The following is a 23,604-nucleotide window of genomic DNA, read 5'->3' on the forward strand; positions in this document are numbered from 1 at the left end:
CGATTAATTTCGTTACTTGTATCTTCTTAAGTTGTTGCTTATTTAATAGCTCAAAGTTTAAGAAACATATATATACTTTTTGTTAAATGGCTTTCATTATTTGTAATTTAAATTTTCATGAATGGATAATAACTCGGAAAAGAAAAACTTGCACATCCAAACCTCGAACGTATATTTTAAAAAAGTATAAAATTCATTTTACATTATTATATAAATAATTTATTGATATAATCTTATTATACAATCATGTTGGATACTTAATAAGACCTACTTGTACCTTTTTATTAATAATTAGAATTGACTGCCGACTAATTATCGTTAAGTTCATAACTGTACCTGATTGCCGACTTAATATCGTTAAGTTTATAATTAGAATCGACTTTGTGGATTTAAATACGCTACTTTTTTAATGATGGCATGCATTTGTATTTTAATCAGAAAGCCACATGAATCGGTTGCATTAATAACAAATAATATTATAAACCTATAGTGATTGAAGTCATTATGATACTAATTATTGTCCTTAGATTTCTAGTCATCATGATATATGAATTTATATATTTATTTAATTTAACTACACGACATATCATCTGATTTTAAATTTTTTAAATCATTAAACTCTTTAATTGATCACATCAATTTATTTAAATAATTTATTAATTCATCAAATATTAATTAATTTAATTAATCAAATTCATAATTGATTAATCTACTTACAAAAAAGGTCTAATAGTGAAAAAAATTGAAATTTTTACAACTAGCTTGTTGCAATTTAAAATAAATATTTTAACTTTTATCGTAGTTCTAATGCCTTAAAAAATTCCGACCTTATAGCCCCTTTTCGATCCTACCATGACGCTGAAAACTTGTCAATTTTACCAAATTTCGCATTTTATTGTTTCAAATGTACTTTAATTTTTTATTCATTTGTCAATTTTTTTATTTAATGATGAAATCATTCAATTAACCATGTTTAAAGATAAAATTAAATTCATTTCCATTCCAAAAAGTATAAATAAGTCTTTTATTTTTAAAAACTAACTAAAACCCATAATCAAATTAAAATTAATTAAAATTCTTAAATAATTTATGTACAATTAATACATGCTAGACATGGAGAACGTTTTGAATTTTTTTCAAATGAAAAAAACGTCAATTTAATATTTTAGGGTACAATTGAAACTATAAAATGCAAAATAGGGTAAAATTGACAAGTTTTTAACAACATGGTAGGATCGAGAAGGGGGTTATAAGGTCAAGATTTTTTAAGATATTAGGCCTTTATAATAATAGCTAAATTGTATTATTTTTTATTGCAATAATAGCGAAATTGGCGGCCAAATTTGCAATAAAAAAGTAAATTTGACTATTATTAAAAAAAATACAATTTAGCTATTATTATAGAAATTAAAAAATTTAGTTTAAATTGTAACAAATCGTAAAATTTTAGATTCTTTTCACCATTAAATCTAAAAAAAACATAAACCAATTTTTCTACATATTTATCATCAAAATCACAATATTCTTATCAAATCCATAATTTTTTATTCATTAATTAGTTAACAAACATAAATTTTTAATCTAATTACTATACAAATCTATAAATTCAATTAATTTATATAAAAAAGAAAATTAACTCAAAATAAGATGAAATGATGGAGTCTGGACTCTTGATCAACGATTGAACCTGCAAAAGAGGATAGATGGCTAATCGGATGGTGGTTATCCGATTAACGCTCCGATGCTTAAGTAAGTTTAGGCTCAAGCAGCGTGTATTTTCCTATTCCATTAATTATGTTTGTAGGCATACCAATTGTCTTTATATAGTGCATGATGAATACATTGTATGAGTTTGATTAGGAATGTGATACCTGTTTGGTAAGACTTTGATTAGAAAATGATTCCTTATTCAATTAAAATCATATTTACGAGTGTTTTTCTAAATAGACTGATCTACCCAGATATGAGTTTACTTCCGTTTAGGAAGGTAATCGCGAATATCTAGTCTTCTAGAATTATTCCGATTATGCGTTATCAAATATTTGGCGACGCCATTTGAGTTTGATATCAGGTGTTGCCGAGTCCTAAGGGGTTCAGCATAGTTGGGGATTTGGGTGAATCCTCTCTTTAGTATTTGGGTATGGCGAAGTCTCTAGGACTCTGATGCCGTTATCATTGAGCTTTCACCTTGGGCGAGTCCTTGGATTCACTAGAGTGAGTGGATCTTGTACGACTCGGTTCTATTATTATTTGGTTATTATTGTTTATGGATCTTGTACGACTTGGTTCTATTGTAAAGTGTACTTTTGCGACGTGTGTTCACCATTTTCATCAGATTTTGTCAAGTGTCGTTTTGATTGACATATGGCGTTCATCTACTGTTTTTGTTTTAGGGTTTCAACCCTTCGGTTTCTCAACCGTATTTCATGAATGTGTATATATTCTCTATCTTTATCTTCTTCCTCATCTTGTTTTTCCATTTTTCTTTCTTTCGAGTTTTCGCAGTTTCTTTTCCTTTGATCATTTAGTTTCAAGATTTCTTGCTTTAGAGTTGCTTTATATCTCTCCTTCGACCCATCATATCTTATTTCCAGGTATTTTGAGTTTTGTTAATGGCTAAAGGGCTAAAATAACTACCGACCTTTGTTTTGATTTTCAATTCCACCCCGACGTTGCAATTTTGTTAATTTTACCATATTTTAATTTTTTTATTTTCAATAGCACCCTGAAGCATTAAATTAAACTCTTTTTATTTAGATAATATTCAAAATAGACCCTTCATATTGATCAAATAATCTAAATATTCTTTCATGTTATAAATTACACAAAAAACCATCTTCCCTATTTAAGACGAGCTCAAGCTCATCTTCAATGGAAGATGACATGTTCGTCTTCTTTGTTGAAGACGAGCTACTTGTCTTCCATGTAGGACGAGCGGCGGTGGGTCGATGGTCCGGGCGATGGTGGGTGACGAGCGGAGGTGGGTTGATGGGTCTGGCGATGGCGGGTTTGATTAAAGCAGAGTGGGACGTATTGAAATTTAATAATTGATTAAAATTAATATTTTATTTAGGATTTATTTGAATTTTTTTTAAGTTTAAGAACTTATTTATATTTATCCAAATGGAAAAAAAGTATAAAATGATCGTTAAATGTAGTTGTTTTATATATTTTAATCCATATAATATTAAAATATTTAATTTTTCTAATGTAGGGTGCTATTGAAAACCAAAAATCTGAAATATGGTAAAATTGACAAAATTGCAACGTCGGGATGGAATTGAAAACCAAAACAAAGGTCGGTAGTTTTTCAGCCCATTAGCCTGTGTTAATTGATTTTTCTTTATTTTTTCACATTCATTTGAATTCCATTTATGTGTTCTTCAACCGTGCATTAAGTTTTTAATCCTTTTAATCTTTTAATCTTCAAATTTTCAATCTTTCTCTATTTCCCACTTTTGAAATTTTGAAAAATTCATTTTTTTAAATGTTTGCTGAAATTGAAAAGGATCGAGGTGTTCGGGACGATGTGAAACACACCCGTTGTTCTCTTTCGCCTAATCAAATCATCCAAGTGGATTTGGATTATGGTTTTCCCGATGACTTCGAGGTTGTAAAACCTGGTTCTAAGTTTAGGGCAAATCATACTCCAAAGTGGCCTGAAAAACTTGTATTTTTTAGGAGCATCTTCTTGCGAGCTTGAGGTTTCCTCTTGAGCCCTTCTTGAAAGAAATTTGCATTAATCTGTATATTCTGCACGGGCAGCTTCATCCCGATGTTGTTCGGGTGATTATTTCTTTTCTCGAGTCTTGCAAGTCTCGAGACCGAGTTCGCTCTTTGAGTCATTTCAATTATTTTTGTTCTTTCTCCTGTCGAAAGAACGAGGAATTTATTTACGGTGGTAGTAGGCCGGGTCGTCTTTGTTCACCCTTCCCAATTCTTTTAAGAAATGGACTTTGAAATTTTTCTTAGTACAACATAATTCTTTTTCAACTTCGCCTCGAGGGTATTCTGATGGGGAATGCTTCCTTTTGAAACATTTTGATCTTACCGAAGAGGGGGATGATTTTTCCAACACATTATTGTTTGTTTGTAAGGTTGACAAGCCTAAATACAGTGTTGTAATAGATAAGTCATGTTTCGCCTCGGCGAATCTTCCTGTTGGTGTTGGAGGTATTTTTCTAACTTTGTTTATTTATTTCTTTTATTTGTAGGATGTCCACTTCTCTCGATGATCTTCTTGCTGAATTTTCTGTAGACATGCCAGTCAATATGGGCGAAGTGAGCAGTAGCCTCCATATTCCTGCTGCAAATCCTTCAACTTCCACTCCTCTTCCTGACTCAGAAAATTACTTGGTGGATGTTGCTGAAGCTGCTTTGGCTTCAAATCTGTCAGAGAGGATTCCAAAAACTGATAATGGGCCAAATGCCATTACACTTATGCGTTAAGCTTCGGGAGAAACATCTAAACCTCCCACCGCCAAGAAACACAAGAAGGGGAAGAAAACCCATAAAGAGTCTTCTTCTTGTCCCTCCGTAGGTGTTCCAAACGTGGTTCGGTTGACGGAGAACCAGGTTCCTCCGAGGATTTCTAATTATGATGTTCTGCATGCTTTATTGGAGAATATAGCTATTCAGGAGGACATCGAGTCCATAGATCGCAAACACGACAGAGATTTGGGCGATGTTGCCTGTTTGAGTGGCGTTTCGGTTAGTTTGTTTTTTCCATTTTTGTTTCCTTACTTTCTTTGCTATTGATAACAACACAAATGAACAAACTCTGAATAGAACATAAACCGGGCAAGGCACACTATAAAACCACCCCAACCAAGCGATCAAAATATATAAACAACGCCATCTCTTACCAACCCAGTAAGACATATCACATCACCATCTCGGAAAATCCGAACAGGACACACAGCGAACAGCACACATAGAAATAACATCATCTCGAATACCATCTCGGTCACACCGAACAACATATATGGAAATACCATCTCGGTCACACCGAGCACACCTTCCACCAAGTACAACGACAAACTTGTCAGAATGTACCCTGACATTCCAGACAATACCTGCACAGACAAAGAGAATGAAATCAGGTCTGTCGGCCCAGACAAAGAGGAAGAAAAGACATAGTATAAAAGGATAAGAAAAAGTAGGTGAAAAGGTTAATTCTCTTTTTCTCTCAACTCTTAACTCACTTTCACTTCTTATTCTTTCTCTCACTAAAATACCTATTGACTAGACCGTCGGAGTGGTTTGTTGGAATCCCCTTCCGGCATCCTTCTTACGGTTGTGCTGTGCCTTTCAGGTACGGCCTTGAAGCTGCCACCGGATCAGAGTGTCGCCGCCATTCCACAAGTTATCAGCTATTATTCTCGTTTTCAGACAGTCCAAGCGATTTTTTCACTGGAGAAATGTCGTCAAGTCACCGTTGACGAGCTGAAGAAATTTAAGGACGATCATGCTGCTCAGGAGTCCGAGAATTCGAGTCTTCAAAATTCTTTGAGTGATCAGAAGGCTCTTAATTTGCAGTTTGGGTCCACTAATTCCTCTTGTAAGAAAGAGATCGTTAAGCTATAGGCTCGAGTCAAAACTCTTTCAGATGAGATCGAGTCCTTGAAGGCCTCTTCTTCTTCGCTTACTTCGGAGAAAATGTCACTGAAGTCGAAGGCTGAGAGATTCCGACGCCGACTTGCTGAGATGGGGCCTTTTTTTTCTCGGTTGATGTCTCAGTATCGTTTGAAGCTTGGGACAAAGCTTCGCAAACAGAAACCTGATGTCGACCTTTCCGGTATCAGCAAGCTTGCTCCAGCCTCATTGGCCAAGGACGTGAAAGCGAAGCTTAATAAGAAGAAGGCCGACGCTCTCGTGAAAAGCAGCTGATTTTTCCTTTTTCTTCTTTTTCGTAATTTTATATTTATCAATGTAATCATTTTTCGAATTCCTTTTTTTTTTCCTTTTAAGAGCCGATCTGGGACTCAATATTTATTTTTTGAGTTATTTTAAACTCGTTGTGTGCATTTTATTCTTTCTTTGGAGTTATTCTAAACTCTATTTTTAAGCCATTTCGAGGCTTTTTCTTTTCAATTTCATATTGACTCGTGTTATCAGAGTTACTTTAAACTCCTCGTTTTTTTTCAAAGTTAATATAAACTTTGCAATGAGGTTAATTTGAACCTTTGTTTTTTTGGGACCTTGTCGGGTCCTTTTATGTCTTAGGGTACAAACGAGCCCTTTATTTTACGGACTCCAGCGAGTCCTTTTATTTTGGGATTCCGGCGAATCCTTCTGCTTTTGGGACTCTGGCGAGTCTTTTTGTTTTTGGCTTTGTCAAGTTTATTAATTTATCGAGCAATTTTATTGATAAAATGTGCGCATAGTACAAGAATTTATTTTTGATATCTACTGATAATATTTCCTTAGGTGCTCGATGTTCTAGCATCTGGGGATGAGGGATCCGCCCGGTGTCTCTGTCTTATAAGATCCTTTTCCAATAGTTTCTTCAATCAAGTAAGGCCTTTCCCAATTTGGTTTAAAGCTTTATTACTCCAGCATTCCCTCTTATGATTTCGGAATTACTTAAGACTAGGTCGCCCACTTGAAATTCTCTCGGGTTTATTCCTTTGTTGTGATATCGTGCGGCCTGTTTTTTGTAAGGCTCGGTTCTTATTCCGGCTTGGTTTTTCTTTCCTCTAACAAGTCGAGATAGAGTCTTATTTTAGCTTTGTTTGTTGATTCTTCCAAGTAGTTTACCTATAGAATGAGCATTCCGATTTTCACTAGTATCACCGCCTCGGTACCATAGGCAAGTTTGAAAGGGGTTTCTCTTGTTCCTTTCCTTGGCGTAGTTCAATAAGCCCATATGACATTATAAAGTTCATCTACCCAATTTTCTTTTTCTTCATCTAGTCTTCGCCTAATTCCTTATACTAAGGTTTGGTTAGTGACTTCTGTCATTCTGTTGGTTTGGGGGTACGCCACCGATGTAACCTTCAAATTGATCATCAGGTTCGCGCAAATATTTTTGAATCTTTGAAAGTCGAATTGCTTGCCATTATCTGTGACTAGCGTGTGTGGTATGCCGAACCGACATATAACTTCATTTTTGAAGAATTCTTCTGTTTTGGCTGCTGTTATGGTCGACACTGTCTCAACTTTGACATATTTCGTGAAGTGGTCGATTGCGACAATGAGAAATTTTTTCTAACCTTTTCCGGTTGGAAAAGGCCCTATAATGTCCATCCTCCACATGGAGAACAACCAAGGGCTTTCTAAAGATCCTTGTAGTGTGGCTGGTTTATGACTGACATTGTCGTATCTCTAACACTTGTCGCATTTTTTCACCAAAGCTTTGGCGTCTTCTTTGATTGTGGGCCAATAATAGCCTTGTAGCATTGTTTTTCTAGCTATCGTGATAACTCCTTCATGAGCTTCGCAAATTCTATCGTGGATTTGTTTTAGGATTAGCCGCCAGTTTTTTGTCGACACAGCCCATAAATGGGTTAAGGAAGTTTGGTAAAGAACTTTATCGTAGTACGAGTAATTGGCCGATTTCCGAATGGCTCAGACGGTATTGTCTTGGGGCGGTTCCTCATCTTCTAAGTTTTTGATTATTGGAGTTATCCAAATTTCGATTTCATCAATCGCTACTCTGCTTCCTCTATGCTTAGATTTTCTAAAGGTTTTTCCTACTGAATTTTATTGAAAAGATCTCCCAATTCTGAAGCAGACTTAGCTATGGAGTCGGCCTCACTATTTTCTTCTCGTGTGATCTGGAAAATTTCCCACTGTCTTCCTTGTTCTTCTATCTTTTTTAGCATCCTTTTTCCTTAGTTTGATACTCGCCTTTGACTTGGTTCACCACCAGATGTGAGTCGCTATGGATTTTAAGGAATTCCATTTTTACTTCTAATGCTAGGTCGAGCCCTACAATTAAAGCTTCATATTCGGCGACATTATTGTTTGCCTCGAATTTTATGTTTACTCCATATTCAATTTTGATTTTTTCGGGGCCTTTCGGGATGACTCCTGCCCCAGCACCTTTTTCATTTGAGGCTCCATCCACATGCAATCCCAAAGGAGGTCTGGGTTGGTTTCCTCTTGTTTGCCTGGTGTGATTTCGGCTACTAAGTCTGTCAACGCTTGTGCTTTGAGTGTTTGGCGAGGTTTGTAGCGGATATTATGTTCACTTAGTTGGACCAACTAGTGGAGTAGTCGTACAAAGGTTTCGGGTCTTTGTAGCAGTTTTCTCAACATTTAATTTGTTTTTATGACCACAATGTGTCTTTGAAAGTAGTATTTTAGTTTTTTTTGCCGTAATTACGACAATTAGCTCCATTTTTTCTATTTCGGGATACATCGTTTTGGCCACTTTTAGCACACGATTGATGTAGTAAATTGGTTTAAATTCTCCTTCTTCTTGTCTCACCAATATTGTTCCGATCGTTTCTTTTCTTGCACAGATGTACAAATACAGAGTCTCTCCTTGCAATGGCCGACTTAGGAGTGTCGGTGAGGTTAAGAACTTTTTTGATTCCTCGAACGCTTCTTGGCATTCTTCATTCCAATTGAGCTTTTGGGAGCCTTTGAGGGCTTTGAAAAAGGGAAACACCTTTTGGCCGAACAGGACATGAATCTTTCGAGGGCAATGATTTGCCCGTTAAATTTTTGGATTTCGTTTATGCTCGTTGGTGACTTCATGTCCATTATTAAATTAATTTTTCAAGGTTAGCCTCAATTCCTCTTGGGATATCAATAATCCTAGGAATTTTCCTCCTTCCACTCTGAATGCTCATTTTTTGGGTTTTATTTCATTCTGATCTTATTCAAAAAAATTAGCGTTTCCTCTAGGTCTTTAATGTTGTTCTTGACCTTTTTGCTTTTTATAATCAGGTCATCTACATACACTTGGAGACTCTTTCTGATTTTTTCTTTAAACATGAAGTTCATAAGCCTTTGATACGTCGTCCCTGCATTTTTCAGTCCGAAAGGCATTGCTGTGTAGCAATATGTTCCCCCTTCCATGATGAACAATGTTTTTTCCTGATCTTCCTGTTGCAAGGTATTTGATTGTAGTCTTGGGCCGCTCCGGCTAGACTGTACATGTCATGTCCATCTGTTGAATCGACTGGCTGATTAATATAAGGCAATGGATAGCTATCTATCGGGCAAGCTTTATTCAAGTCGATGTAGTCCACACACATCCTGTTTTTCCCATTAGCTTTTTTCACAATCACTACGTTGGCTACCCTTTCGGGGTAGTGGATGGATCCATCTTTTTTTAGTTTTTTCACTTCGTCAGCGATTATCCTTTACTTTTCTATACATAATTTCCTTTTCTTTTGTCTCATAGGGTTCGCCCCTTCAACCACACTTAGCTCATGGGTTATGATGTGTGGGTATATGCCCACATTTTCAGAAGCTTTGGAAGCAAATGTCCCTACGTTCATTTTCAGGTTCGCCACTATCTCCTCTTTGTATTCAGGGTTTATACCCACTCCCAAGTTCACCTTCTTTTTTGCATCTAATTCCAACTGCATTTCGCCTTTCGGGACGCTTTCCTTTTCCTTTATGTCGTGGTTCAGGATTTCTTCGATTAGCATCGTTTTGAAAGATTCTTGTATGGATTTATCATAGCATTTTCTTGGTAATTGTTTCGCTTCCATTTATTGTGATGATTCCCGTTTTGGTTGGTATCTTCATTGTGAGTGTCTTTATGCTCGTAATTGCCGCCGAATCACGGAGTCAGGGTCGCCTCATGATGGAATTATATGGCAGGTCAATATCTACTATGCCGAACAGCGTCGGTAGCTCTTCCTCTTGTCTTTCTTTTCCCAACTTTACATCGAGACTTATAGTGTCCATTGGTTTGATTTGAGACCCGCGAAATCCAGTTAATGGGGTTGCCTTTCTTTTCAACTCTGCAACTATTCGTTTGAGGCCTTTGTAGGCTTTCTTGGTCATTGAATTTATTGCGATTTCTTTATCGATTAGGACTCTCTCCATATTCCAATACTCGATGACCATCGCAACACCTAGGGCATCATTATGCGCCTTGTTAATTCTTCCAAAATCTTCTTAATTAAAAGCTATCGCTGTGAATTTTTTGGAATCTTGCAATTTCTGCTTCTTCTCCGGTGCGCAGTTGTGTGTGCTTATTTTTACGTGTCTTGATAATCCTTCTTCCAGTATGCCTTTGTTCTTTATATAGATTTGTACGTGTTGTCCGGTTGTTTTCTTTTGAGGTTCAGTTTATCAAAAATCATCCTTCAATAAAATTTGTTTGAGTTCAGAAAAGCTCCATCTTGTTTTCCGAATGACGGCGCCAATTGACGGAGTCTTGACTCTTGATCAACGATAGAACCTGCAAAAGAGGGTAGATGAATAATCGGACGGTGGTTGTCCAATTAACGCTCAGATGCTTAAGTAAGTTTAGGCTCAAGCAACGTATATCTTCTTATTCCATTAGTTCTGTTTGTAGGCATACCTTATGTCTTTATGCAGTGCATGATGAATACCTTGTATAAGTTTAATTAGGAATGTGATTCCTTCTTGGTAAGACTTTGATTAGGTAAGTGATTCCTTATTCAAATAGAATCATATTTAGTAGAGTTTTTTGAAATAGGCCGATCTTCCCAGATCTGAGTTTGCTTCCGTTTAGGAAAGTAATCCCGAATATCTAGTATTGTAGATATTATTCCAAATCCGCGTGATCAAATCTTTGGCGACGCGCTTTCAGTTTGATCTCAGATCTTGCCGAGTCCTAAGGGGTTCGGCGTAGCTGGAGATTGGGGCGAATCCTCTCTTGAGTCTTTAAGCATGGTGAAGTCTCTAGGACTCAGATGCCATTATCGTTGGACTTTCGCTTTTGGCGAGTTCTTGTATTCACTCGAATGAGTGGATCTTGTACGACTCAGTTCTATTATTGTTTATGGTAGAATTCAGTTTTCAACATGAAATAAATTTTTTAGATTATCTAAACATAAAATATAGTGAATTTCAATTTTTTTGGGGAATAGAAATAACTACAATTTAACAAAAAAATTACAATTTTTAAAATCGACACATCGCGTTACAAATGAAGAAGATTCTCATACTTTAGCCGAACAATTTTTGTTTTCAGTTGTTGTTTAGTCTGAAAGTTCAATGAAAAATTCAAGTGACATGTCTTTAAGGTTTTGATAAAATTTATAAGACAAGGTTGCTGAATGTTTTTGAAATTGTGTTTATTTACTGTTGAATGAGGTACATATTTATAGGATTACAATGTTAAGTATAGCAAGAATAATTGATATAATTACAATGATACGCTAATATAAATTTCCTATATTTGTAATATGAACATGATTAATTTTCCTTGATTGTAGGAGATGATTGATAGGATGATTGTTGATTTGTTTGACTGTCAATATTGGTAAGGATTTTCTGATTTGTATTGATATGGTTAATACGCCCCCGCAAGATGGACGTCCGATGCGTGAGTCCAATCTTGGTTCGTAACTCATGATATGAAGTCTTGTGCAGCGGTTTGGTGAGAATGTCAGCCAGTTGATCTTTGTTGGAGACATGTTGAATGCGAATTTGGCCGAGTTGAAGTTGTTCTTTGACGAAGTGGAAGGAGAGAGCCATGTGTTTCATTCTGGAGTGAAAGACTGGGTTCTTGGCATAAAGCGTAGCTGAAATGTTGTCACAGTAAATGGCTGGTGATTTGCTGACGATGATGTGAAGCTCGGTGAGTAGGTTGCGGAGCCAAAGTGTTTCAGTTGTAACGGAAGCGACAGCCCGGAATTCAGCTTCGGTCGTGGAGAGTGCTATACCCCTTTGTTTTTTGGAGGACCAGGAAATGGATTGCGACCGAGGTAAATGATGTAGCCTGTTGTGGAGATGTAGTTGTCTTTATCGCCTGCGTGATCAGCGTCACAAAATGCATGAAGACAAAGTGGTGAATTACGATACAGTTGGATGCCGAAGGTTTGAGTCCCTTGCAAGTAGCGAAGTAGACGTTTCAAAGCGGCCCAATGAGTAGTTGTGGGGTGATGAAGAAATTGAGCTAAGCGGTTTAGAGCAAAGGCAATGTCGAGCCTAGTTAGAGATAGATATTGTAAGCTTCCGACTATGGCGCGATAAGTTGATTGGTCGTGAATGGGTAGATGGTCTTCGCGAAGCAGTGATGGAGAGGTAGCCATAGGTGTAGTATTTTGTTTGGCTTCAATCATGGTGTATTTGGTGAGGAGATCGTGAACGTATTTAGATTGGTTTAGGTGTAGGCCGAGTTCATTTGGTATAACTTCTAAGCCTAGAAAGTACGACAGTGGTCCAAGATCTTTTAAGGAAAATTGCTTAGATAATGATGTAATAAACGTTTGTAGGTGTGTTAGATTTGGCCCGGTGATGATAATATCATCAACGTAAACTAGCATATAAATACAAGTGTTTTTGGTTTGTAAAATGAATAAAGATGAATCTGAAATAGATTGTTTAAAACTTTGGGTAAGTAGATGGGTTTTTAATTCTGTGTACCAAGCTCGAGGAGCTTGTTTTAGTCCATAGATTGCTTTATGAAGTTTACAAACATGGTCGGGTTTTGTTTGATCAACAAAGCCGGATGGTTGAATCATGAAGACATTATCGGTCAAATTGCCTTGGAGAAAGGCATTGTTGACATCCAATTGACGAAGAGGCCATGACTTTGTAACAGCTAGAGATAAAATAAGACGAACAGTAGTTGGTTTTATATCAGGACTAAATGTCTCAGTATAATCGATACCGGTCGTTGATGGAAACCCTTAGCAACAAGTCGGGCCTTGTGTTGTTTTAGGGTGCCATCCGGGTTATATTTGTTACGAAATACCCATTTGCAGCCAATGACATTTTGTGATTGAGAGCGAGGAACGAGGGTCCATGTGTGGTTTTGCTCAAGTGCTTGGTACTCGTCGTGCATTGCATTACGCCATTGGGGAAGTATTATAGCCTGTTTTACGGTATTGGGCAGATTGTCAGGAGACGGGTTAAGGGTAGCAACTTTAGCGTATTTTGGGTTGGGTTTACGAATGTTGTTGTTGAGGCGAGTAGTGACTGTTTTGGTAGGTGGCGGAGCAGTGGACTTGGGTGGAGGGCAGGTTTGGATGGGCTATTGATGGATAGAGGTGGTGTCAGCGGAGGAAGATGGAGTAGCTGTGGTAGAGGTGGGGTCTAATAGGTTCGGATCCGAGGGCGAAGAGGGGTTTGATGTAGCTTGTTGGTTGGGAGAAGGATTTCGACGAGAGTAAACAATTATAATGGGTGGTTTGGTGTGAGGTTGATCATTGACGGATGGGGTTGAGGGAGGTGCAGGGTTTGCGTTAGTAAGAATGGGTATGGACATGGTGCACCAATCATTTGGATTAGTGTGAGGCGAAGGGGATGATGGTGGTACTGATGATTTACGAAATGGGTACTCGTCATCGACAAATTTTACATGTCTTGAAGTGTAAATGCGATAAGTTTTTGGGTCAAGACAATGGTATGCGCTTTGAGTGGTGGAATAGCCAACGAAAATGCATGAAATAGAGCGGTCTTCTAATTTATTCTTAGTATACGGTCTTAACCAAGGGTAACAAAGACATCCAAAATTATGGAGTTTTGTGTAATTGGGTTGTTTATTATGTATTACAGAATATGGTGAGTTACCATTTAAGGTTTTGGTAGGGAGTCGGTTTATAAGATAAGTTGCTGTACTAAATGCAAATGGCCAATAAGTGGTCGGAAGACCTGCGTGGTTTAGGAGAGCTAGACCGGTTTCCACAATGTGACGGTGACGCCTTTCGGCAGATCCATTGTGTTCAGGAGTATGAGGTGGTGATGTAGAGTGGGATATTCCATTTTCAAGAAGTGTTTTATTTAATTTAATATATTCACCTCCATTATCGGAAAAAAAATGTCGAATCGGTTTTTGGAAATATTTTTCCACTAATGCCTTAAATTGAATAAATATTGTCGTGGTGTCGGATTTGCGTTTTAATGGATATAACCAAATATATTTACTAAAGTGGTCTACGAATACGATATAGTATTTGTAGTGATCTCGAGATAAGACCGGGCTGGTCCATAAGTCCGAGAACAAAAGATCAAGTGGTGCATTTGACTTTAGCGAAGAATTAGAAAAAGGGAGTTTTTTGCTCTTAGCAACACAACAAGAATGACAGTGTTCATAATCCAATATTGGTGAAGATAAATTTTTATTAATAATCTTAATTACATCATAAGATGGGTGGCCTAACTTATGATGCCAAGATATTGGAGCGGTTCATTTGACAGCGGTTTGAGCAATTGGTTGTTGAGGACACCACTCGTAAATTCCTTGCTTAACTCGGCCCTGGAGCAGAATTCTCCCCGATGATATTGCCTTTAAACAAAACAAATCAGGTGAGAAAAGTATAAATGCATTATTATCTTTACATAATTGCGAAATTGACAGAATATTGCGTGAGATGGTTGGAACATGCAACACATTATTGAATTGAAGAGATTGGAGAGTAAAAGAACCTATATTTTCAATCGGGAGAGTTGAACCGTCTCCGATAATGAGATCGTCCAGTCAGGTATAAGGAGAATGAAAAGCTAAAGTGTCCAGATCGTGGGTGATATGATTGGTAGCGCCGCTGTCAAGCAGGAAGTTTGGGTTCGGTGGAGGTGCTCCATAGGTGGCCGAGTGGGCCTGAGGTGGTGGTTGATTATAGCGAGTAGATGGTGGCGCCGGGAAGACAATGGTTGGAAAAAGTTTCCTGAATAAGGGGCAATTGGCAATGACATGGCCTGTTTGACGGCACCACTAACATCGCCCTTGGAAGGGTCGGGGATTTGGATGGTTGTGGGTGGTGGTTTGTGGGTAAGGAGAGTTGGGTTGGTGGCGGGAATAACTACGATGGTGGTGCTGGTTATTCTGGCGATATGCAGGATTCGCAGATGGGGTGAAATGATTGGTGGTTTCTTGGTGTTTGACAATCAGTTCGTGTTGAAGTAGTTTTTCATGTAATGCTTCAAAACTAATGGGTGAATCACGAGCTCTAATGGCGTTGATGACGGGTTTATAGAGCTCATAGTTAGGCCCTTTAAGACCTTGGAGATAATATCTTCGGGATCAAGGACTTTGCCCATAAGAGCGAGTTGGTCTACACACGCTTTAATCGAGTGCATATAGTCCGAGATGGTTTGATCCGTTGATTTAACAATGGAGTTAAATTTGTCTTTAAGTTGCATAATATGCGCATGCGAGGGGTTTGCGTAAGTATGGGCAAGGATGTCCCAAGCCTCCTTAGTGGTTTTAGCCCTTACAATTAAGGATTGGAGGGCAGAAGAGATAGTACCCATTAAGGCACCAGTCCGTCTTGCTTGAGCCTAGTTAAGTAGGCGGGATTGGGTTTTTCATTTGTCTCAGAGTCAAGGACGGTGGCAGGTGGTGGAGACTCGGATCCATCCAGGAAACCGAGTAAGCTGAGCCTGAAAAGTATATTCGTTAACTGAAAATGCCACGAGGAATAGTTAAGTGGTGTCAACTTAATGACATGGCTTAGGTTGAGAGCAGTTAAGGGTTTTGTGGTTTCATGTGGGTTGGGAATCAGAGTTTCTTGCACAGTGTTTGTCATGGTGGAACGGGGTTGAGGCAAGGGTGGGTTGGTGCGCTTGAAGGTGAAGCGTTTTGGTCGGAGGTTGTTTGTTGCGGATCGTTGATGGCGCTGTGATACCATATAAGACAAGGTTGCTGAATGTTTTTGAAATTGTGTTTATTTACTGTTGAATGAGGTACATATTTATAGGATTACAATGTTAAGTATAGCAAGAATAATTGATATAATTACAATGATACACTATATAAATTTCCTATATTTGTAATATGAACATAATTAATTTTCCTTGATTGTAGGAGATGATTGATAGGATGATTGTTGATTTGTTTGACTGTCAATATTGGTAAGGATTTTTTGATTTGTATTGATATGGTTAATAAAATCAACAAGGAAGGTTAAATTGGTGTCAGATAATTCTCAACACTTGAATTTTTTTGTTTATTGTCAGATGCATAATTTTTATGTTTAAATTTCTATTGTTGTTTCGTTTCTTTTCGTAGATCGATTATTAGATTTAACTTTGTTTTTTCATTTTTTATAATTTAATCTACAACATACTTTGATGGTTAGATTGTAATCCCGGTTTAGCACCTTGATATCTTAATTGGCTGTTAAAATAATTATAAATAAATTAAAAAAAAGTAATAGTTAAAATATTAATGCAACTGAAAAAAAAACACATAAAGAAGGCTAGTGAAAATCTAAGGAGCCGCCTCACTAGGAAACAACTCAATCACCAGACTGTTCATTCACTAGACCGGATCCATAAGTACTCTGCAAGGGAAAGAGGGGTTGCCGCCTAGCTTCACTTCTCGCTTGGCCTAATTATTATAGATCATATTGTTACTAGTCGTAAGTCCCGCATATTTGCGCGGAATCAAATTAATATTTGTTTAAATAATAGATTTATCAAAAATTCATATAAAAAGTTGATATGCAAACTAACAAAATTAACATCTATTTAAATGTTAGTAATATTGTTTTTGATGAATAAATATATATTAAAAACAGCCGCAAGCGGTGGAAAAAACACATAGCTCATGAGAAACGAAACAAAACTAAAAAGAATACAATCTGGATTTCTGAAGAAAAAAAAATCCATATTAGAATAAGAGAATTCAACATTGTTACATCTAAAAACAAGACTGCCTGAGTAAAACTCCATTGAAGAATTGTGTAAATATTAGTAGTCTTGTATTGAAAAATTCTTCCATTTTGAGCTTTCTAAAATTACTGAATTCCAAAGCGAGCACCATAACTTAAAGTATCTATCCGGATGAATCAAATATCTCCATTTCAATAAAAACTCGTCGAATATTGTCCTCGACATAATCCAATAAAACTTAAATTTAAAAAAAAAAAACTAAATTCCAAACTGAATTTGCACAAGAGAAATGCAAAAGAATGTGATCTTGATCCTACAAAACACCACAAAATCAAAACAAGTAGTTCCATTTGTGTAAGTATTTCAAGAAGCAAGAAAAGAAAGAGAAGTTACCCGACCATGAAGAGTTTTCCATAGAAAGAACTTCGCGCGAGGTGGAGAAATAGATTGACAATTAAGAGTAAACGATTAAATGGTAGGAGTTGGGATCTATTGAAGGTTAACAAAGGAGCTCGAGTGTAACCCCTATTTTTAGACTTCCATAAAATCTTATCGCTACTGTTGGAGGAGCTGTTGAAAACGGCGCTCGTGACCCAATTTTATAGTTGTTGAAGCTCACTTTTTTGTCCCTATCTCAACCTTCGGTGCCACAACTATCCATTACGACGAATACTGCTAACAACTGATGTTTTCTGGCGAGACGGGCTATAGATTCTAGGGAAAGTAATAACGGATGAAACTTCAGAATTCCAGCAATCATGCCAAAGAGGGATATTAAACTCCCTGGGTCACTAGGGTTATCTCGAATTATATAATGATCACTAAACTTCATTTTTTTACAAAAAGATCACTGAACTATACCTTTTATTACAAAGGGGTGTCACCCATATAAAACGCATCGTTTTCATGCTTAAATTGTTACAAAAAGAATACTAAACTTTTCATGAATTACGAAAAAGTCATTGAGTTATACTTTTTATTGCAAAAAGATCACTGAACTATGTACCTTTTTGTAATTAAAGCTTTCCATGTAAGCAAAAACGTTGCGTTTTATATGAGTGACACCCCTTTGTAATAAAAGGTATAGTTCAGTGACCATTTTGTAACAAAATCAAGTTTAATAATCATTATGTAATTCGAGGTAACTCTAGTGACCCAGGAAGTTTAATATCCTGCCAAAGAGACACCAAATCCCCATTCACCATGTTGAAACAAGTGTTACTTGTGAAAAGTTTTCAAGAAAATCAAATAAACTATAACATTCAAAATAATAAAAATTAAATAAATATTTTACATAAAATATGAGCTTGTTAAAATTCTAAATTATTTTTAAAGATTAATATTCAATAAAAATAAATGATCTATAGATATTAGAATTTCATATATATTAGAACACTATTATATGTAGAGACTAAGTTAATATAGATTTAAACACTCATTAAAATAAAATATAATTTAGATAAATAATTAGAAAGTATTGATTATCTATATTATTAATATTCTTATTATAATAATGTTTTATATTAAATGAAAATTAAATAAATTTTAATGTTAAAATTTTAAAATTTTAAAAATTAAATAAATAATTATATAAAATATGAGCTTATCATAATTTTATACTAATTTTATTTTTAAAAGACTAATATTCAATAAAATAATGAATTTATAGAGATTAAAAGTCAACATATTAAAATAATATAAAGAGATCAAAAGTTAATATAAATTATAACACTCATTAAAATAAATATAATTTAAATAGATGATTTAAATTAATTAAATAACAATATTAAAAAATTTCTTCCCAAAAAAAATAAGTTGTTTTTTCTTTCAAAAAATGTTTTTTTTTTAAAATGTGGATCTATGAGAGACTTCTTTTCCTATTCTCAATTATATAAATTTACAGATTATAGATAATTGGATTAGACTAATAAATCGAGAAATATTTTTTGTGGAAAATTCTTTGCTGCAAAAATTTTGTTGTAGACTTGTAGCAAAATTCCTTTTTGTAAATTTTTTGTTAATTTCCAATTTGTATATCTTTTCATACATAGTGTTTTGCATTTGTTTTTTTTTATCATCTTTTATTACTTGAGTTGAGTTTAAATTCTGTATACACCCGTTATTTTTACTCACCAAATTTAAACATTTTTTATTTTAATAATTTTTTTTTGGTAAATAATAAATTAGTTTATAAATACTAAAATTAGAAACTATATAGTGATGATCGAAAAAAAATCATAAATTTCTTATAAGCATGTTTAAATTTATGTTTAATTTGTATATTACCTGCAAATATAATTATATATTTTCTGTATAAAGAGAGAATGCAAACGGCTAAATTTGAATGAATTGTATGATAGGAGCAGCCTTTTCCTGATAGAAATCGAACTTGATCACCCTAATTTTGTTGGATATGATTATGCTATTTAAAGTTTTGAATTCTACACTATTGAATTTTTTCCTTATATTTCAAAATCTATTATCACTTTGTGTGACAAAAAAGTATATAAAATGGAAGCGATGACAACAAAAATAAATCAAGAATCCCCACCCCCATTTTCCATGTCTTCTAAATACTTTTTAATCATTTGATGCCATATGGTAGCTTAAAAGTCATCAAGAAAAGAAGTATGGAGAGATACCTTACCTACTATATCATTAATCTAATTCAAGATCTAAATCTTAATTAGTCTCTTAATTAGTCCCTTAATTTAATTTAATACAAAAAAAATTAAAGATCTATTCTTGCCAATATACATAAATTATATTGATTATGTCAAAGTGATAAAATTAGAATAATGTGTAAAAATTAGGCTTAAATGTAAATAAAAGTTTGCAATTTAATTTTTTTTCCAGTTCCAACCACATATTGAAATCTTGAGAGATCAATACTGAAGTGAAATCTCGAAATCAAAAGGTAAATTTCATAAGAAAAGATGAATTTTGATGTCTACTTCAATATCAATTGACCGAATTTTTAATTTACAATTCAAAATATAAGAAACCAAAATCTATATTTCAATTATAAAATATGTTATAGTTCATGAATTAAGAGAGGTGTGCGCCAGGGTGATCCGATTTTGCCTTATTTGTGTCTCATTGCTGTGCAGGGTCTGAAACGTATATATTGAGTAGATCGGAAGAATTAGGGTTCACGCGGGGTTTTGTTTTTTCAGTTAATCATGATCATGTCTCTTTGTTATAGTTTGTAGATGACATCATTATTTGTTTGTCTTATGATATTGAACAGCTTAGAAATTTAACCCGTATTCTTTGTTTTGAGTTGATATCTGGTTTGACAATTAATTTTCATAAAAGCTCTATTATGGAAATTAAAGTCAATGAGGCTGATTTGTTAACTACAGCACAAACGATTGGGTGCAAAATTGATTCTTTTCCAATCAAATACCCGGATCGAATAGAAAGCTCTTTGCCTGTTCTTGGGACTCTGTTGAACGCTTCAAATCATGTATGGCTTTATGGAAGGACACTTTACTTTCTCCTGCAGGAGGATTAGTTCTTATTAAATCAGTTTTTTTAAGTGTTCCAATTTAATTTATTTCCTTGTTTAGCTAAATCAGTTCAGAAACAGTTAGAGTCGTATATGATGCGTTTCGATGCTATTTCTTCTCGTGTGTTGTGTAAAGTTTAGTGGAAAGATATTAATCAAGAATTTAAGAATGGAAGTTCGGGCATTTATAATCTTAAAGTTAGAAATCATAATCTAATTTTTAAATGGGCTTGGAAAGCGAGAATTAACAATAGAGACTCGCTTTGGTTTAATATTGTTTCAAGTTGCTCTCAAATTGCTGATTGGAATTCCTTTTTGCATTATGATGTTAAAAAAATGTCTTTTATTTGGAAAGGTATTAAAAACCTTGTTGTGCTGATAAACATGCTTGGGGTGTCTTTGTTCGCAATTTGAAATATAAAGTTGGTGTAAATCTTTACCATCAGTATTGTTTGGAGTGAAGGATGGCGATGGAGGAGGCGTTTGAGAGGCGCAAAATTATTATTGCATAATGATTTACTGTCTCTTTTTAACTTGATTTCTTACCGTTTGGACAGCTTCACATAGTCTTGTGGAATTCGAATTCAAAATTGTATAGGTCAGCTTCTTTTTGTCGGTTTTTAGCTGCTAACTGCAGTGTCGGGGGGGGGGGGGGGCAGATCAATCTTCATCTCGTGTTGATAGAGTCCGTTTTTCTGTTGCTCTGATGAATGTGACTGCTAATGTTTCTACTGCAACTAATAGAGTGACTGCCGAAGCTATTTCAGCTGCTTCTGCTCAGAACTTGTTGACAGCTGTTGAGGCAGTTTCTGCCCGTTCATCTTCAACAACTGTATCTATTAAGTCTGTTTGTATTTTATCAGCTAGAGGAGGAACTGAGGCAGCCGTGATTGATGAGACTTTAGTCGTGACAATTTCAGCAACATCACCCCATTTTTACAAGTTTGGAATTTAAACGTGCTGTCACGAGTTAAGTTTTTTTTTTGATTAGCTTTGCATAATAGAGTTCATTCCTTGGTTTTTTTGGCACGTCGCTCAATTATATCTGTTGATTACTCTTTGTGCATTCTATGATGTATAGCGAAAATGCAAGACCATATTTTTATTCATTGTATTTTGCTAGAGGCATTTGGTGCGACATCTTATAGAAGTTTTATATGGTTTGGATCTTTCCTTCTTCTTTTGTTGATTTTATGTTATAATGGCAGAATATTATTTCAAGATGTCCTTATTGGCATTTATGGAGAATTCTATGGTTTTTTATGGTTTGGGATATTTGGAAATGTAGAAATTGAAGAGTCTTTCAGAATACGTCGTAGGACAATGAGGGTAATGATATTTAACTGTTTTTTCAAAGATAATGTTTATTTTCAAACTTTGTAACATGGAGTTTTCTTATTTGGATTTGGATTTCTTTTGAAATTCTTATTCTGTTCTTTTTTCCGGACCGTGATCGCTTTAGCCTTACTCTTAGCCGTAGCTTATAGTGTGCGGCCTTGAGTGTGCCGCTTTTGTGTGAAAATTTTGAACTGGTTTTTGCCACTTTTTGTAACTTAATATACATTAATATTCATAAAAAATGTGTTAATCTCATAAAATTTCACCAACGTTATATGTTTACTCAATTTAATCACGCATTTTAAAATTTTCATAAAAATATACCAATTTTCTTTTCAAATTCATATATAGTGTTGAGATGACACGTATTCATTGGTATAATTTGTTGAGGTGGAGATCTCTTTTTGACTGTCAGCTCAACAATTTATATGAATCCATATATGAATTTGAAAAAAAAAGTTAATATAATTTTATGATAAATTTTAAAAGGCATAATTGAATTAAAAAAAACGTATAAAATTAGTAAATATTTATGACCCTTAAAAAAAAAACTTTTCAGATTAGATATATAATATCAAGTTTTTCTTTTCAATTATAATATTGTAACTGACAATTGTTTCTAATTCAATGAGAAAATCGGAATTTCAATTCATTTCGTGATACCTAATTTCAATTTAGTTTATGATATTTTTGAACAAATTATACTGAAGTCCTTGAATTATATCATAGTTTACAATTTGATATTTTTTATTTTAAAAATTTATTTAATGGTTTTTCATGTTTAAATTTATTAACCATTAGACCCTTTCGTTGATTTTGTCACTTATTTTGAAACAATTTGGTACTCTCATTTTTAATTTCGTAAACGATTTGCTTACTCAATTTTAATTTTGTTAAACGATTTGATCTCTTAATTTTAAACGATTTGGAACCGCATGTTTAATTTTGTTAAACAATTTGGTCCCTAAATTAATAGAAGAGTCTTTCAGTTTATAAAATTTAAACAAAGAGATCAATTAAATAAACTTTTAAAATAAAAAATATTAACTATTTAATTATGATATAATTCAAAAAAAATATCATAATTTGTTCTATCTTTTTCATGCACTACTCATCATTTAATTGAGTTCGTGATTGGCCACTGAGAAAACAAAATTGGAAAGGAGATAAAGGGGAAATTTAAGTCGGTTGAAGCATGACCCTAATGATTAGAAAGACAATTTTTGGGTGATGGATGTATAAAATATGTATTGCATTATTCTCAATCCATTGATTATTTTAAACAATGTACCTTGACATATCTAATAGTTTCCTTTTTTTCTTTAATAAATTCTATGAAAAAGTTTATGTGGGTAGTAATAATATTTTGTTTTATAATATAGCTCTAATGTTCATAACAAAACTTTAATTAGATAAATAAACAAAACGGATAACATATTAATAATTGGACAAATTCCATATTAGGCATGTCAATATTAAAAGGACTTCTAAAAAAATATCTAAAAAGGAAAAATATTTCTTTTTTACTACTCCCTCCGTCCCGTTTAAGAAGGGACAAATGAGTTTTGCACAAATATTAATAAAATAAGACAATATTTTATTTTATAATGTCTACCCCTATTAATTAGTATGGTTTTTTCTAATAATAGAATATATGTATTGTAAATTGAGTTGCATTTAATGCATATTGAAATAACTAAAGGGATAAAAGTGGAAGTTCAATATAAATTGGCACAGAAAACACGATATGGCCTTCTTAGATGGGACAAATAAAAAGGGGATATGTCCCTTCTTAAACGGTACGGAGGGAGTACTTATTTCCAACTTGATTTTCATACCTTACTATAAATGAAGCGGGAGTCGGACTCACACACATTTATGACAACCTCATTTTGGTTTAATTTTAAAAATTAAATCGCTGCCAATTTAAGATAGGAAATATCTTTTCTATTTACTAGATGGATGAGATACCGTGCATCGGATCAAAAGATCCTGATTCGCGAACACAGTCTAACTCTTAACTTGACTTATTAATTTTA

The 23,604-nt window shown here is 34.6% G+C and overlaps 1 protein-coding gene across 1 annotated transcript; it reads right to left on the reverse strand.

The window, feature by feature from the left end:
* Window positions 1–8,191: 8,191 nt before the first annotated feature.
* On the reverse strand, window positions 8,192–8,801 carry LOC126672343 (uncharacterized). Its single transcript, XM_050366290.1, has 2 exons — window positions 8,739–8,801; window positions 8,192–8,641 (listed from the first exon to the last, which is right to left on the reverse strand). The coding sequence occupies exons 1-2, from the start codon at window positions 8,799–8,801 to the stop codon at window positions 8,192–8,194; spliced, it is 513 nt and encodes a 170-aa protein (XP_050222247.1).
* Between the last annotated feature and the right edge of the window lie 14,803 nt (window positions 8,802–23,604).

The sequence above is a fragment of the Mercurialis annua genome, linkage group LG3 (genome assembly GCF_937616625.2).
Source record: "Mercurialis annua linkage group LG3, ddMerAnnu1.2, whole genome shotgun sequence".
NCBI classification, from domain to species: domain Eukaryota; kingdom Viridiplantae; phylum Streptophyta; class Magnoliopsida; order Malpighiales; family Euphorbiaceae; genus Mercurialis; species Mercurialis annua.